Consider the following 17,437-nt stretch of genomic DNA (forward strand, 5'->3'; position numbering starts at 1 on the left):
TACTTTTACTGTAAACTCAGTATTAAAGTAAAAGAAGATAGGGGAAATACAAGCCAGGGAAGTCTTTTGCCAAGATGAGAGATAATCAGTGATATGATACTATATATGATTTGAGCTTGAATCAGGAGCTCTGAGGACTTACAATGTAATTTAGAGCAACTAATAGCATTCTTGCCATAAGTGTCTGTTCCTCATGGTTTTTTCTGTTCCTTCCAATTTGATGGGGAACATATATTTGGTTCTAAACGCCTGAGTTATGTTCTGTAATCTGATTCTTTGATTGTTGACATCAGTGATGAAATATCTATTTACTTCAGTGATGCAAGATTAAGGAACGAGAGATTTGGTACTTTAGAAGAACAAGGAAAGTGTCAGCTTCCTTCAGTTCATTTCTCAAAAGGAGAGTATAAAGAACTAGTAGATTTATATGTATGACTGAAAAAACAACATTTGCTCAAGGTACTATTGTACCAGGTAATTCCTCAGTTAAGGACCTCAAGATTGTAGGGTCGGTAATAAAACCATAAGAATCAGATTCGTTCTGGGTTACAGATTTAGTAGGCCAGGATTGCCATTTCACTGTGTTGGTGTGTTCATTTCTGCATGCAGCAGGCCGTTCTCCAAACAGCAAAATTCACAACTGAAAATAGCATGCAAGCTAACGTGCCCTTGGTACAATCCACAGCAGAAGGCAAGGGAAACACAGAAGCTCTTTTCTTGTTGTCTAGAAAGGCTTTTCTTCAGACACTTCTGCACCACAGAAGCTGTATCTGCTTTTTCTGTAGCTCTTATTTTTTTCCCCTTCATTAATGGCAACTTGATACTTTTCGAAATACAGGCATAAAAGCAAACAATTTTATTTAAACTAGAATGAAGTGGGCATGTATATGTATGTATACATACATATATGTATTATTGCATACATTATACATATATATATGTATGTTTGTATAAGAGCCTGTTTGTTCAGAATCAAGCTTGAAATTACTGCAGTGTTAAGGTATGCAAATTCTATGAGGCTGTTACAGTTGTGTGCAGACTTGAAACATGCTCATCTCTTAGAGGAAAGTAATTTCTACAGTTTACCTAATCTATTTGTGATGGAACTGAATTGAGAGCTTCTGTTTTTAATACTGAGGGTAAAATAAGTGATCTCTGCAAGTCTAAACATATGTAGTTGTATGAGGAGATTTGGATGAAGTTGTGAGAAAAATGTTGTCTGTAACATTTAGAGACAAGTCTACCATTTCATATTCTGTAATTGGCTTTAGTGAAGAGCTATTTCTAGCTGAAGTCCTTCCTTTGACTTTTGCTTACTTAGGTATTCCTGCTTGATGATGAACTGGCTGGCACTTGACACAAGCACTTGTGACATGTTACATCTGAGCCAAAGTCACTTGTCCTCTCTCTCGTGCACTCTGTGCAGGTTTCCAGTGCCCATGCATAAACTAACAAGAGTTTGTAGATTCCTATTACAGTTAGACAATGACAACTGACATCCTGTGGATACTATACTATTTCCTAAATAATTTCTTGTAAATTTTTTTATTCTTATTGAAAAAAAAAAAAAAAATCAGTACATGATTGGGTGTGCAGTTTAATGGTGATGCAGTTTCTTGCAATACAATATACATCTAGGCAATATGTCTTATAAAGAGAGTTATCTTTAGTGCTTTGGAGACTTACTTAGGTTTGCACAGTCTCTTGTTGAAAGGATGCGTGTCAGAACCCAGATCAACAAAGGTTGTGTCATTGCCTAATGTTTGCAAGCCATCAAATGAATTGAAATTAGTTAGAAGAAGAATAAGTAGGTCTATGCGTGGCAACCACTAAAGGTGCAATATATTAAAAATGTGAAGTTGTTAATTGGATGTTGCATGTAGCTAGGTATTTCCCAATTTCTTATCCTATCAGGTCCTTTTTTTTAGACTATTGAAATGTCTTAAACCAATAAATTCTGTTTCAAGTAGAAATAATCATGCAGAATAGGAAATCATATCTTTAAAATACTGTATAAGTAGTTATTCCAATATATCACTTGCCATGTGATTTCCAGGGCTAATTTCAACACGAGGAAATTGTCTGCATTAATAATTTTAAATAGGATCTCTTAAAATTAGATGATGGATAAAATGAAGTCTTGTAACGTTTGTGCTTTCCTTTTGAAATTAGTTTCCCAGAATTTGGGTCAGTAATCCTCTCTGGACTTCATATAGGACAATACAAAATAGTCTGTTTGCAAAGCAGAGATTTAAAAAAAATAACAAACTTCTCATTCTTCTGGAAATTTAGAAGGGAGAATTAACCAAAGGTAGGATTAGAATAGTGCAACCCATTTCTTCACTACCTTTGGTGATAGTCACCAAATAGACATATTGTTTCAAATTGCTGTAAAGCACAGAGAGAACTATGAGGTACTAAAGATGTAATCAGTGTAGAACTGATGATGTGCAAGGGACAGTCACAGTTTGTGTCATAACAGTGAGAAAAGAACTGAATAGCAGAGTAGCCTATGCCAGTCACCAGTGGAGGAATTCCTGTTGTATACTGCTAAAAATTTTGGGGCTTTTTGGAGTTCAAATAAAAATCAGTTTATGACTGTTTGTTTTGCACCATCTTTTTCATTCTTTGTCTTTCTTGATGACATTTTTCTTCAATATTAAGGCTTTCCTGAAAAGACTGGAAGCAGTGAAACCAACAGCTGGTATGAGGCGTTCTGAACAACTGAGGGACTATCACCGCCACATGAACTACCTGAGTTCTTCACCTTCTGTAAGAAGGGGTAAATCTCCTTTCAGCCAGCTTAGTCCTCCAAGTAAGTACTTTGAAGTTGCAGATTATTGGATTTTTTTGCATATGTTTATCTTCTTATAATTCAGAATTGTGAAGCACTTTACTGTTAAGAATAGCAAATATGTTCTTTGTCCTCTTTAGATTGATTTTCAAATGGAAGTTATAAAAATTATTTTTTCTAGTCACCGAAAGTGATTACTATATGCATCCTAAGTTTCTAATAAATGATCTTGTCAATCTTCTTTTCCAAGAAGAGAAAATCCCTGTAGTAAAATGTTTCTCATTTTGCCATTCCCTTTATTGAAAGAAGGGGTGAAACAAATCCAACCAAAAACCCCAAAATAACATCGATGAATGTTCAAATTCTCATTCAGAAAATTCAGATCTACTGATAGTAGCCTTGTTTTTCTCAGAAACTCAGTGTGTAAGATTTGGAATTAGACAATGTGTCTCTGTGGAACCATATGTGTCCAGTTGAAGAGCCAAGGACTTGAATTTTTTCCTGATCATTTGTAAACAACTAATAACTCTTTTTAACTCTTAATGAACTCTTTTCAGGTTGTATTCAATTTACAGTGATTCGCTTTGGTTTATTTGGTTTATTCTGAGTGCTAGTGTTGCAGTACTAACATAGCATGAAGCTTTCTGTTGTGCTCAGCATAAGCATTCTCCCTTTATGTGTTTGTGTGTTAACAGGAGCAACTTCAAGATCATCCAGTGCTCAAAGTACATCAAACCAGAGGAACGAAAAGCCTATGTCTGATTCAGCCAGTGGGGCATTAGAGAGACCTAAATCTACTAATGTTCATGCTGCTTGGTTATAAGTGTGTTCTTTGCCTGGCATACTGAAAGGATAACTCAAACTTCTATTTTTAGTGCGTTTGTAAATTCTGTGTGCAAAAGTATTTTCTGCATTATTCAGTGATTGAAATGCATTGCATTTAGAGTAATTGCTTATAAAATGGTCTTAAAATGGTATAAAACACTTCTGTCAGTGTGTTCCATGACAGGATGAACTTATGAAAGAGAAGGAGGTATTTAAATGGACAAGTTAAATAGAAATTTAACTATTATTTTAGTCTCAGATCATAAGTGGAATTTGTATCCATAACACAGGACAGAATTACTGCACTACAGGTGCAAAATGTAAATACAATTTTTAAAATATTAATAATACTTTAAAATAATGCATTAAACTTACAAGCATATGTTTAATTCCTGGATTGTCCTTACTTTACATCCTGGCTTTATGTAACAGGCCTTCTGAATTTTGTGGGTCATGTTCTTGTGACTGAAAGAATCTTTAACAGCAGTTAACAACAGAAGAGGTGAAAAGCAGATTCTATTCCTCCATGGTGAGCTAGAATACTGAGGTGCAGAAGATGATGTTTTGCCACTGTTAAGTGTTCAGCACCCAGAGAGTGTTTTCTATTCAAGGCTGCATCTCTTCCAGATCAAATGGATTTTGGAACTTGTACTGGATTTTGGAAGACATACTGGGATCTTTGCATAGGAAGGAAGCATCTGATATTATCTGAACAACTATAAAGAGTGAGGTAAACGGCAGTTTAAGATTTAGTTTAAACAAGAGTAAGTTCTGGTTACTTCTCAAACTAGAGAATACTATTAAGTAAGGGAAATAGTTCATGGCCCTGCTTGCCATGAGATAATGCACTCTTCTCATTGGGGAGATGCAAACTTGAGCTGCAGGAAACATCTTAAACATTGATTTTGAGTGACTACTAACCATGATTTAGGGGAAAAAGAAGACAGTAGAAAACAAAGTCTTGTTACTTTTCTTGACCTGTTTTTAAATGTCATGTTCTTATCTAGTATTTGTAGTAATGTCAGATAAGCTCCAACAGCAACATCCATTTACAAGAGGAGTAAAATTTAATGGTATTGCTAATCACAATAATACGTGGTGTGGTTTATTTCTGTATGTAAAGGCAAACTTTCAGTGAGCTTGTTTTGTAGGACTGTAGCCTTATAAACAGCACAAATTGTGATGCCACTATCTGTGGATATTGCTGAAACTTTGCTTGCTTCCCCAGCTTCTTCCCAGGAAGGAAGTCGCTGTATTATGGATAAAGAATAAAAGCTGTATTTGGTAATGCTGGATCTTTGACATGAAAAGTGTATTATTCTTTGCTAGTGCTTGCATGAGGGCTTAGGCTTTCAGGTATTCTGCATTGTAACACACTTTTTACTTGGTCCTTGTGATAGTTTGGCACAGCTTCTTCACTTGGTGACCCGCAGATCAAATTTAGCTGTTTGACAATACTTGGAACTTTTAACTTTAAGCAGCATTGTGGCAAACAGATTTGTATTGCAATTATTATTATTCATGGTTAGGAACCGTTAACAATTTCTTTGTATAGTGCTGCTGTATTTATTTTATTATTGTGCAAATTAAAATTATTCTCTATTTAAAAATTTTTGTCCTTGAATGTGAATATCAGAGTAACAGTTTAAATACTTCTGAATGTTCATATTGTAATATTTTTCTGTGAAGAAACTCTCACAATGGATTACTTTTAATTGCTTCATCTTATTTAACTTTGGTATGAAAAAGTGTCAATTTTGTATGTCATTTGTAAATCATAAGAAATAAAATATTTAACATGACTTGTCCTTGCAGTGGCTTCTTACAGTATTAAGGTGCAAAGAAGGTTGAATGGCTTGGTATGTAGACAAAAATGCATGTTTCCCACTGTTCGAGTATTAGATGTAAGGGAATAATGGTTTTGTCACTGACTTTAGTTTGCCTGTGACCAGCTCTTACAAAGGTATAAAAGAAGTAGTATCATTGACTGTGACAATGGGAGTTCAAGTAGCAATTGCAGACCCTCTGCTAAGTCTTCTAATTTCCAACTTCTCAGAGCTGATGGCTGCACTTTCAGCAAGTATTATGTTGAGTGCTGCTGGCTCAGGGCACAGCTGCTTTCAGAAGGATGGTTAATTCATTAACAGTTTTGAGCTCTGACCACAGTTATCTTTATGGAGAGCATTGCCTGCAGTCTCCCTCACTGTGTGCACTGGCTTTTAAGCAGAAACAAGCCCTGTTTTCCATATGCTTTATTTCATGTACTTTCTCTTAGCTCAGTGGCGTTTTCCTGCATTGATACTCCTTACTCTCCTTTTTAATAGTCCTTAGTATTTCTATTTTGCCTTCCTCCCTGGAATGTAACTTCTTTCATTTACACTTATTTGAAATTTCTTTGCTTCTTCTTAATCATTTTGCTCAGATACACTTTTCCCCCCCAAGGTTTTGTACCTCTGCCTATTACAGTATCTCTTTGTAGCCAACTTAGATTTTCCCTAGCACATCCAAATGCCACTTGCAGCCTTATTAGTGAGCTAAATGAGAACTGGATAGCTGGATTGCATTAGCAAGCTTCTCATAAGGAACCATTAGGAAAGCGCAGAGGAAGGAGAAAAGGAGCAGAACTAACAGAGTTTTTAAGAAAAACTAATGCACTTTGGAAACCAGTAGAAATATTTTCTTCATTAACTTATGATTTGATAGATTGCAACCCTGGTTATTTACTATGGGAAAGAAAAGAAACCAGGTATGTGGAAAAGCTAGTATTTAAAAGAGCAGCCATGAAAAAGGGAGATAAAAGGAACAATCAGGCCACATTTTGTCCTGGGACAAAAAATAAAACCTGTATTTGGTTAATTTAAAAACAGTCTTAGTTTTTGGACCAGTATTTCCCAAATGCTTCTTTTTTTCAAGTGGATAGATGTTGCTTCCAGATACTGGTTAGTGGCTGGTACCTGCCTTCAGGGAGAACTGAGCTGTAGCAGAGAAACAGAGCCTCTCATGCCAAGTGACAGGGACTTACCTGTATCTGATAAATGTTTCAAATATAGGAAAAGGGTAACTGGAAGCCATATATATGAAGTAGTAAAAGATGAAGATGAGATAAAAGTTAATATTATTACTTGCTTAGTCTTATCCCTTTGCCCAGGTTGCCCAGAGAAGTGGGGGACACCCCAGCCATAGAAGTATCCACGGCCAGGAACCAAGTCTAGTAGACAGTGTCCCTGCCCATGGCAGGAGGGTTGGATCTAGATGGACTCTAAGGTCTCTTCCAACACAGAGGATGCTCTGATTCTATGGTTTTTTTCTTAGGTGGGTACATAACACACGCTTGTCTATATGTAGTCTAACTGAACAACTGAAATGGCCACACCTCACTTTCCCTCCTTTGCCTAATCTGACAGCCTGTTCTTCCATGCATTCATAACCTTGCAGCATCTAAACTTTAAAAACTGTACTGAGCGTGTTCTGATTTCACTGGTCACTATTATTGCAATGTGTTCATAATGGTTCAATATGTAGTTATTTTAATAACTCCAGAGTATTCAATTCTAGAATATTTTTTTCAAGTAAAATAAGCTATAATGACTTCACTATTCAATGAGGAGAATTTCATTTTTGTTGAAAGCAAAGTTAAGCATAATATAAACAAATTATGCAAGCATGTAAGACTAGGTGGAAGCTTATCTCAAAGATCTCTGGGTGCAGTATCCTTATACTGGATTCACTTGGTTTTGCAATTGTAGAATTATCAATAACCTCAATAACTTCACCTACCTAAAGCTCTGTTGAAAAACTGTCAAGAGACAGCCACTAACAGTGCCCTGAGTAGCACCTTGGAAAACATGCTTGTAATGTGTTCAGTATACGGAAAACAACAGGGAAAGTTCGTTAATATATTAATTTATTTCATTTCAGTTTTAGTTCAATTGAACATCAGAGCAGACAACTTTTTCCTTTGAGACAATACAGGGAATTTTTGAAACACTGCATTTCCACATTTTACAAAGTATGTCTGAAAAATCAGATTATGGTTTCAACCATATTACTATGTAGTTTGTCAGGGAAAAGGCTGCAGTTAGGAACTGAGCCTGGTGCTTCAGTATAGTTTATTATTTCAGACATACTTTTCACTTAATATTATATTAAAAAATAGAGCTTTAGAAGAAAACATGATTTTAATTCATGTTATGTCATCACAGTGTTGGATAGCTAGAGATATTACTTAGTATAATAAATATTTATGACAATTAAGAATTCACAATATTAGATTTTAGACTAGGTATAGGCCGCTTACATTTTGTCTTTAGACAAAATGTATCACCTGCAATTTGAAGTGTAATATATACATAGGTTCTAATACAAATGGAGGAATTCTCATAGAAAAGGTAACTGTGATGTTGTGGACAATTTTTAAATTAATGCATCCTTACCTCTACCAGATACGTTACTAAAATTTTATTCTGTTTCCCTAGGAAATATTTTGTTGTCCATTACATCACAAGTTTGTATTTTTAAAAAAGTTGATTGAGAACAATTGAACTACTGCATGATGATGTTAAGTTTTAGACATACTTCTTGATTTCATCATAAAGTACTAATACAAAAGCTCCGCCCATGCCTCTCAACACATTCGACCAGGCACCTTTGAAGAACGCTTTGGATCCTTCATCTTTAGCTATCTTCCTCCAGCAATCAATTGTGCCCTTATACATAATATCAGCTGTGGAAACAAACATAAAGGTTAGAAGGGTTGAAGTCATACAGCAAGTATGTTTCAACTTGTATCATTAAAACAACAGGGAATAAGCAAAGTACCGCTAAGGATTTAAAACTTAGTAATCAATTGATTTCCATAGGAAATCAAGTAACTTCTCAGTCCTTTAGATCAACATGATAGAAACAACCAGCAATGTGTTCCCCGTAGGTTTTTTAAGGACTCCGATGAGAAGGTTATTAATTTTCCATAAAACAAAACAAACAAACAACAACAACAAAAAAAACACACAGTATCCCTTATCCTGATGAAACTTTCTGCAGCCAGAACATCACAGGAGCACTTATTCTTACCTCCCTTTCGGCCAGACTGCATCATCATCCTACGTCGCACAGTATCAAAAGGATAAGAAACCAGCCCTGCCACTGCAGTGACACTCTGGGCAATCATCCAGCTCACTACGATGTGCACATTCTTTGGATCAGGCAACATACCTGTCATCAAGAACAAATGAACGGAATCAGTACAGAGAACAGAGCTGTGGGAAACATGGCTGTGGAAGGAATAATCACCCACCAACCCCGGAGTCAATCCAAACCCAAGGCGTTTCAGAGCAGCAAGCAGAGGGAGGCAGGAATGCGTGTCAGAAACACCTGTACGCATTCTAGCGCTGCACTCAACTGGTGCTGAGCCAAGCCCTGCTCGCCCTTGTACTGCCAAGTGCCCTGGAGTGCCTTGACTGAGTGGATCTTTCCTTGAAGTCACTCCTCCATGCACTTCTTACCCTTGGCCGTGTCGTATACCCCAAAATAGGCTGCTCTGTAGATGATGATGCCCTGGACAGACACACTAAATCCTTGGTACAGGCCCTTCAAACCATCAGACTTAAAGATCTTGACAATGCAGTCGCCCAGGCCAGAGAACTCCCTCTCAGTGGCTCCTTTGCCCACATCAGCCGCCAGCCGGGTCCTGGCGAAATCCAGCGGGTAGACGAAGCAGAGGGAGGTGGCTCCCGCGGCGCCCCCAGATGCGAGGTTCCCTGCGAAGTAGCGCCAGAACTGCTTGTGCCTGTCCACTCCGCCCAGGAAGATTTGCTTGTACTTGTCCTTGAAGGCGAAGTTAAGGGCCTGGGTGGGGAAGTACCGGATGACATTGGCCAAGTTGCCTCTCCAGAAGGAGGCGATGCCCTGCTCCTTGGGGATGCGGACTATGCAGTCCACGATGCCCTTGTACTGCTTATCGGCCGTGATCTGTTTGCTGGCATGCTGGACCTGCAGGGAGGAGAAGGAGAAGGAGGGCACGGTGAGAGACGGGCAGGCAGGGGTGACCCCGCACGCTGAAGGGCACGGACGGGGCCGGCCCTGCTCCACGTCCCGGGCAGCTCTCCCGTAACCGGAGCCGGCCGAGCTCCTTCCCATATTTAGTCACGCCGAGCAGCGCCCGCCGCGCCTGCCGCCCCCCGTCGCCCCCTCACCTGCAGCAGCAACTTCACTCTCTCGATGGGGGCGACAGCCGTCTTGGAGACGGCGGCGGCGATCCCGCCGGCCAGAAAGTCCTTGACGAAGCTGAGCGCTTGGTCACCCATGCCGCGAGCCGGTCCGACAAGCCCCGCCCGGAGAGAGGCAACGAGCGGACACTTCCCCACCCCGCCGGACAAATGTGCCCGCGCCCCGCGCAGCCCCGCTTATAGCGCGCGGCCTCTCGCGAGAGGAGGAGGCGCCCCCCCGCGCCGCGCGCATTGGCTGCGCCCCGCCGGGCCCGCCCCGCCATGTTCCCCGGGCGGCCGCGCGAGGGACGCGGGCCCGGGACGTTTAAAGGGCAAATTAAAGTTATCTGGTGCCTGCTGGGGAACGCGGTGTCAGAGCATGTGCCCACTGTATTTATAGCTCCCGGGAGGCACCGGGAACACGGGGAGCTGGCAGGAGCTTCGGGCCGCGTTAACTGTTCCGTGCAGGCGAGAGGCAGCGGCTGAAAGGCTGCCCGGAGCGCCCTGAGGGTGCAGCCGGCTGAGAGCGCTTTAAGCCTTGCCCTCGTGCGCGTGGATTCACGCAGAGAGGGGCGACATGGGTGTCGTGCCCAACAGCAAAGCTCCCCAGGGATGTGCTGCCAGCCTGGAAGGTGCTGCTGTGTTCACAGGCGTCAGTGGCCAGGGACCTCTCTGGAGCCAAGGCCAGGGAGCTGCTTCATGCTGTACGCACCGTGTGGAACTCGCGGGCGTCGAGGTCTTTAAATAGCCCAGCATGCTCTGGGGCTTCCCGAGGAGGAGACAACATGCCTTCCTGCATTGTACCCTCATGTCACCCCTGCAAGGTCAGACCCTCCAGGACCCGCAGGCAATCCCCTCTCCAGAGAGAGAGGGAGGACACCGTGGGAAGCACATGCCCCAGGCAGGCTGAAATTGCTTGACTGGTGCCCACTGGGAAAAAAGAGTAAAGGCTGTAGTGCAGCTCTGCCTTCAAGCAGTGTTTGGTTCTTAGAAAAAATGCTTGAGTCTCAAATGACGATTAAATGGCTCCCCCATTTGTTTCTCCTCTGTTCTTTCTGGCTGACACCCATAAGAAAGCAGGAGCTTATGGTTCATTATTAGGTGTCTTAATGGTGTGGAATACTTATGTAAAAGGCAATGCAGCAAGGTATAGATGTATACCAAAGAGTTTCCCCTAAAAAGCTATTAAGACAGAAGAATGTTATACTGAGGAACTCGTAAGAGTGTCTTTTGATTTGGTAATATGGTATCAGTAATGAAAATATAATTCATCTTAATGCAGATGCTAAAAGCTTGGCTGTCTCACAAAGAGACATTCTTGACAGGGCACTCCATCTCTTCCCTCCAGTGTGTTTGTTAGCATAAGTCAATGGGGTGGTACATTTGATCCCCTGTCTTTCTTGCCCTCTACTGCTCTTAGATCTGTTAAGGTCTCTTCTCATAAGCCTCAAGTGTGAGAAGTGGATATCAGGTGTGATTTCCAGAAGCACCCTTTGTACCTTGGCCTTCTGAGAAGATGAAGCCTTTCCCCAAACTCTTAAGAAATGGGAAGAGAGCCCCCCACAAAGAGTTATTTCCCCAAGCAGGGAGACCAAAAGGTGGTGCATAGGGGATCCCTAGAATTAGACTGTGAGTTGAAGGGAGTTTTATTCAACGTATGCGGCTGCCTGCTACCTTTGACCTTTCCTTTTTTTCCCTTATACTTCACTCACCAGATCTGGTGTCTCCTCTTTTCACAGGAAAGCAAACACACCTTTAACATCTCGAGGCTTCTGCTGCTGGTTTCACACTGACCCCTGAGACAGTGATGCTCACAGCTGCTGCCTGAGTGCCCAGACTGATAAGGTCTCCTCAGGATATGCACTCAGGTATCAACCCTGCTGACTGGTGTATGGTGAATGGGAGAGCGGCAGTGAGATGCTGCTGGGGAGGAAAGGCAATGGGGAGCCTAAAGTAAGACTGGAGTGGGGGTCCAGCCTGAAAGGATTGTTTGCCAGCTCCTTCCCCACCATCTTAGATTTAGATTGGTGAGGGGTATTAATTATATTTTTAGGTCATTTAAATTGTTGGGGTTTTCAAAATGACATTTAAATAAAGTATTTACACAAGAGTTCCAGTTAGTTTTTGAAGTTATTGTTGGGTATTATCATCACATCCACAGAGATTATTTGATCTGATATTTCTGTAGCACTAGTATTGTTTATCTGTAACTGCCAGTATTTAAGGAAAGGACTGCATAGCAGGTGAGTTGCCACTTTTTCTGCTTCTGCTCTCCCTTCTGTGAGCCCAGATAGCAATTTCCACAAGAGACTTTGCTTCCAAACAGTTTTAATAAAAGCAGGGCTGGGCCAAGACATGTGTTGGCTACTTTGAGAGTTATTCTTAATTTGTTTGATTTTTCTCCAAATACCTGATTTAGATCTTTCCTATGTATGATGATCAGGGACAGTTTGCTACTTAGTGTAGAAACTCAAACATATCCTGTAAAGAATTTACTGCTAGCTCTACCAGTACGTTGAGCATGTTATTTAAAAAGGCTGAAGAACCTTTGGCTTTTCATACAGTTAGTTGGTGTTTGTTATTCAATATTCTGATACTTTCCTAGAGAAATGGTTAAAACAGTTCTGAGAATGCAATCTCTCTGAATTATTGAAAGCAATCTTTCAAGCTTCATATTTCTTAGATATTTGAAGCTTTGGATCGATTATTTTTCTTACTGAGTTTTTCTTTTCTAGGCTGTTTTTGGGTGCTCTGCACTACTGACATATCATAAAGACACTGCATTTAATTCTTAAAAATTCTGAGCTAAAAATAGCTAATTTTGGAGAGAGATTAGTGACTGACTGACTGCATTGTGCTTTGGTGTGTGAATAGCCAGCTTGAAACATCACAGGAGATTAACTTTTCCAAAGTAGTGCATACCCTTGTTTATGTACATATCCAAGACACTGGAAACCCTAGCACTGAGCCTAAGCCAGACACAAAATAAAAGAAGCTTTTCATCAAAAGTCAGCAGTCTGAGCCTGATAGCAGACACAAGGGGGAGCACAAGGAATCAGTCAGAATATCCTGACTCCCAGCTCCTAGTGGTGAGTAGACAGTGTATTGGGAAGATGCCAAGAAGAAATATGTTGCTTATTTTCAGGAAGAATTTGTGGTGTTCTAGTAAGTTCTCATTTTAAGATTGATGTATATTTGAAGTCAGGAAGAGGAGAGTAAGAGAGCCAGAACAGAGCTTATTGAGGATAAGAGTTGAAGAGGAATAATGAGGTTGGTGATGACAAAGATGATCAAGAAGGACAAAGTAGTGTGAGCTTTGAGTTTGTTTTGGGCAGGTATTAGCAAGGGTTATTTTAACTGGATGTTGGTGTTACCTGTCTTAGGTGCCTACCTAAGAGTTGTAGAGAGGGAAAATTGGATAGTAAGTGTAAGCAGCACATTGAGAAGGGAAGTAGGAGAGGAAAAAAATACCCAACCTGTGACACAAGGAATAAACTTGTAGGAAGTGAGCATATTAATATTTCCTTTGACAAGGATTTGTGCAGAAGATGTTCAGGAAGAGAGCACTTGGAAAGTGCAGTTCTTCATTTAACTTGGAAAAGTAGGAAGAAAATGTATAAAGATGGCTCAACTGGAAGAAGAGACAATTAAATGGTTGTGGATGAAGTAAACCTGATCACAGATTAGAATTTGAAGCTCAAAGCAGACTGGGTTATGTATTTGGCAGTCACACTTCATAATTCATGAGATAGGAGTGGAGAGTAAGAAACAGAACAAGTCTACAATCAATTTGTGCTAGAAATGAAAGATAAAGAAGGAGGAAGTAGGCTGAGATTAGATGGGATATTCTCAATCGGATGAGATGGAAATAATGGAGAGAGCAAGTGAGAGGATATGAGGAAGGACATGGCAAGGAAGGGAAATGATCAAAGAGGATGGGATAACAGAGGTCATGGGAACAGCTATTCTTGCTGCAGACCATGTCAAAAGAATGGCTCTTTCAGGGAGCAAAACACTGAGTGAAAGGTACAAGTGGAAATGAGTGGGCCAAGGCAAGGAGACATACCAATGACTGCTAGAGTGCCACCAAGAACAGCAACATGAATCTTGGAAGCTGCCTGAGGATGTGTGTGAGAAATTGTGAAGAAGGGAAGAACGTCAGTAGAAATCACAGAAGGCTGATCAGGAGGAGCTGGCTGACTGGCTGGCAGTTCTTCAGAGGGGAAAAGAGCTGAGATATTGCTCAAAAACAGACAAAATGTCATGGGGATTGTGAAGGAAGCCTCGATGTGGAAGTAAGAAGTGGGATGGGGTGAAGAGAATAGAGGTCTCTGTAAGAGTCTGAATCTGCAGAGGATCAGGCAAGGGCATTCAGAATGTGTGGACTCTTGAAATTAACAGGCTGGTGGGAAGTGTTTAAAGTGTATCTCCCAGCTGCAGCAAGTGAAGAGAAGAAAGGGTAGTGGACCAAGCAGAAGGACAGAACAGCAATACAAGAAGGGCCAATTGAGCAATGGTAGTGTTGAGAGTGGGGATAGAGAAGTGTAGGTGTGGAAAATAGGAAGCAGAGTAAGGGATAGAGCTCATTGCCTCAGGTAGATTGTTTAAGAAAGAAGAAGCAGCAGCTGAAGGAATAAAAAGGGAAAGAGGAAGCCAGGCCGGGTGGGGAGGGAAAACTAGAGTAGTTACAGAAATTGCAGCAAGAGAGCACGTGAGAGATGTGGAGAAATAGCCCACAGGCAAAGTTTGCCAAGATAGATTGAGTCTCCTTGGTCTCCAGTGACTGATTTCCTCTTGTGCATGTGTGTGGCCAGGCATATTATACTTCCCTGTTGACTGAAGTAATAATGAAAATGTATGTGTTAACTGAATATCTTCTACCACATTAAAATTGCCCTGGTGAAGGCAACTAACCTAAGGTTAATATGTTTTTTCAATTTTCAATGCTTCATTGGCTTCACTAGTGGTCACTGAGGTACCTGAGAGGGCAAAGATCACTGGTAAAGAGTAGGGTATGAGGGAGAAGGAAACAAATCAAGCACCAATACTACAGGATTTGGTTGCTCATCAGGAATTTGTTTATTTCGCACAGGTTTCAGATTCTTAGAGCAATAGAACTAAACTAGAAACTCTGGTACTCAAATCAGACAAGCATTAATGTCTGATACTCTAGTTGTTTGAAGAATTGCAATCACAGTCTTTACTCTGAAATTAATTTCACTTCTCTATAGGGCTGTAGAGAGAATAACAGTATTGCTAAGATTCAGAGCTCCAGTGATTTTTCCTCGTAAGTCTCAACATACCTTGAAAACAAAAATAATCTTTTACATCACAGGTGTGCATTACAGTGCATAATTAATGGATTCTACAGACTGTCATAAAAATTTAAATTATTCTAGACTATCTATTAATTGTTTGATTATTAATGCAGTCATGGCACAAACATAACAGTACACATTACAGATTTTGGTAAACTCATAAAGCAGAGGTATTGTGGACAGTTTGCCACGTATATAAGCAAATTAATGACTTGTTAGACTCCATAATAGTGAATTTACTGTTTATTAACTTTTCTTCGGTAAATATATTTTGATATAAAGCATAACTCATTATCCTCAGACTGCATTTTGGAAGAAAAGACAAAGAGAAGTGAAATGACTTTCTCAAGGTCATTTTGTCAGTGTGTGGCAGAGCAAGGCATGAATAGAGCTTTTCTTGTTTTACCAGATCTCTTGCATATGCCATTTTATATATATGCAATAATATTAAAAGTCAAGATTGTATTTTTTCCAAAAATACCATTAAAACTGATTCAGAACAAGCATACAGCAAAATTTGAAAGCCTGCTTTACATCTGAAAGGAATTTTGTACTTTTTTTTTTTTTTTTTTTTGGTGTAGATTTCTGCAGAAAATAATTTCTTTAGTAATTTCCAAACATGTTTCATTATGTGGTGGAACATATAGCCCTTCCTGGATTCAGTGATTTTTCAGATTTTGTGCTTCCAAGAAAAGAATACATGCTGAGAGGATCTCTGATGTTGATATATTGGTTTGTTGGATTTTTAAAAAATTCTAGTTTACGCTAATTTTGCATGGAAGAAATGAGGTCTGGAGAGTGTTGTGTTTTGTAGGAAAACTGTGACCTTCAGGGCAAGGTTTACCTCTCAAGAAAAGTCTATACTTCCAGGGTTCTAATTGTTATATTTGATGATATTTGAAGTTTCATTTTCCTACTTACTACTTTGAAATATTCTATTTGCTATAATTTTTTTGTCTTATTTTCCCAGGTAGGAGTTGTGCTAAGAGATAATTAGCATTGTGCTTTGCTTTTCTACACATTCCAGCATTTTGCTAGAGATATGCTTCTCATGGTGTTCACCAGATCTCTTGGAAGGTGTGGCAGCTGCTAGCAGTATCAGCACTGCCTGGGCAGGTGTGTGATCTGAGCAAAGCCAAGATCTCTGAATTTTTCATAAGACACAATTTTCTCTTGCTGCTACTGAGTAACACATCTCAGCAATAGCACTTCAAATGTGTTTTAGGTCTTGATCAGGGAATGAAGTTCTTCACCAAGTTCTCCTGCATACCTAGTGAGATTTAAAAAAATGCTTGTTTGTTTCCAAACTGGAGAAATACTGGGTTGTGTGAATGCAGAATTCAGATGCACCTGCTTAAGTATCATGACCTAGAAAACAGGTTTGATTTGTTTTCAGAGCTTGGCAAAACAAAGCTATTAAAAAGTTAAAGTATTAATATAGACTTTTCTGGCCTGAAGTTTACAACATGCTCTTCTTCAGAAAATCTTCTGGATTGGAAGAATGTCTAGTATGACACCCAGGCCTCTTTGTGTAGTGCAACATTCTTTACATCGTTCATGCAATACCCTGTGTGATGACTCGTGTTCAGCTTTCCATAGCTCTGGTGACTCTTGCATAGTTTTCAATTGCCTGCCTCTTCTTAGAGTTGTAAGGACTTGCTCTTTCCTCTTAGGTCTACATAAACTAGTAATTGCAATTTTAAATCATTGATACAACATTGGTTCAAGTCAGACTATATGAGGAAATCTCATGTGGCATTTTAAGTAAGGTTTTATTTTCTATTTTGCTCAAGCTTACTCTTCTAAATATTGTCTTAGTATAAATCTTAATGGGATAATGCAAGTCTTTGCACTATTCAATTCAAGTTGGTCTTTGCTCTTTTCAATACATCTTTTTATGGTCATGTTGCAGTAATTTTGAAGTATCAAAAATTATTTAAGTTGTTCTTTTTATATTATGTTTGTTTTGTTAATCTTCTGGTTTCTGTTTTCTAAGTAGGTTCTGTGTGTGATTTTACTGTTTTAGCTATTTTTAAAATCCATTGCTGCAGACAGACAGATTTGAATTGTTAAATTATTGAAGTGATTTGTTTTCCATCTGCTATTTTTGACAGCACACTTGTTTATAATATAACAATTTTTGTTCTAATAAAAGTGTCAATATTGTTAGTCCTTGCTCAGGTTGCTACCTGTTTGTTTTAAGATATTTTGTAGAGTTTCTCATGCTGTGATTTTACTTTAGACTAGTCTTTCTTCTGTGAAATAGTTAATAATAGTTCATAATTTTCTTCCTGACA

At 39.6% G+C, this 17,437-nt stretch overlaps 2 protein-coding genes and 1 long non-coding RNA gene across 9 annotated transcripts in view; 2 read left to right on the forward strand and 1 right to left on the reverse strand.

The window, feature by feature from the left end:
• The window catches only part of CFAP97 (cilia and flagella associated protein 97), a gene marked incomplete at its 5' end in the record, with an annotated part of 35,000 nt that extends 29,579 nt beyond the window's left edge, over positions 1–5,421 (forward strand). For all 7 annotated transcript variants that reach the window (XM_079305660.1, XM_079305656.1, XM_079305655.1 and 4 more), the window contains 2 exons: positions 2,665–2,815; positions 3,490–5,421. In XM_079305660.1, the coding sequence (XP_079161786.1) occupies positions 2,665–2,815; positions 3,490–3,617 (279 nt within the window). In that variant the 3' untranslated portion in view covers positions 3,618–5,421. The remainder of the gene's footprint in view (positions 1–2,664; positions 2,816–3,489) is intronic.
• Positions 5,422–7,506: 2,085 nt separating this feature from the next.
• SLC25A4 (solute carrier family 25 member 4) lies at positions 7,507–10,002 on the reverse strand. The gene is made up of 4 exons (XM_079305672.1): positions 9,811–10,002; positions 9,121–9,607; positions 8,690–8,830; positions 7,507–8,342 (listed from the first exon to the last, which is right to left on the reverse strand). Exons 1-4 carry the CDS (start codon positions 9,919–9,921, stop codon positions 8,185–8,187), a joined length of 897 nt encoding a protein of 298 aa, XP_079161798.1. The 5' UTR covers positions 9,922–10,002; the 3' UTR covers positions 7,507–8,184.
• A 136-nt stretch (positions 10,003–10,138) lies between these two features.
• LOC306801994 lies at positions 10,139–11,360 on the forward strand. The gene is made up of 2 exons (XR_013774239.1): positions 10,139–10,646; positions 11,243–11,360. It is a non-coding gene; the product is annotated as an uncharacterized lncRNA (long non-coding RNA).
• Positions 11,361–17,437: the final 6,077 nt, after the last annotated feature.

The sequence above is a fragment of the Erithacus rubecula genome (genome assembly GCF_903797595.1).
Source record: "Erithacus rubecula genome assembly, chromosome: 5".
NCBI classification, from domain to species: domain Eukaryota; kingdom Metazoa; phylum Chordata; class Aves; order Passeriformes; family Muscicapidae; genus Erithacus; species Erithacus rubecula.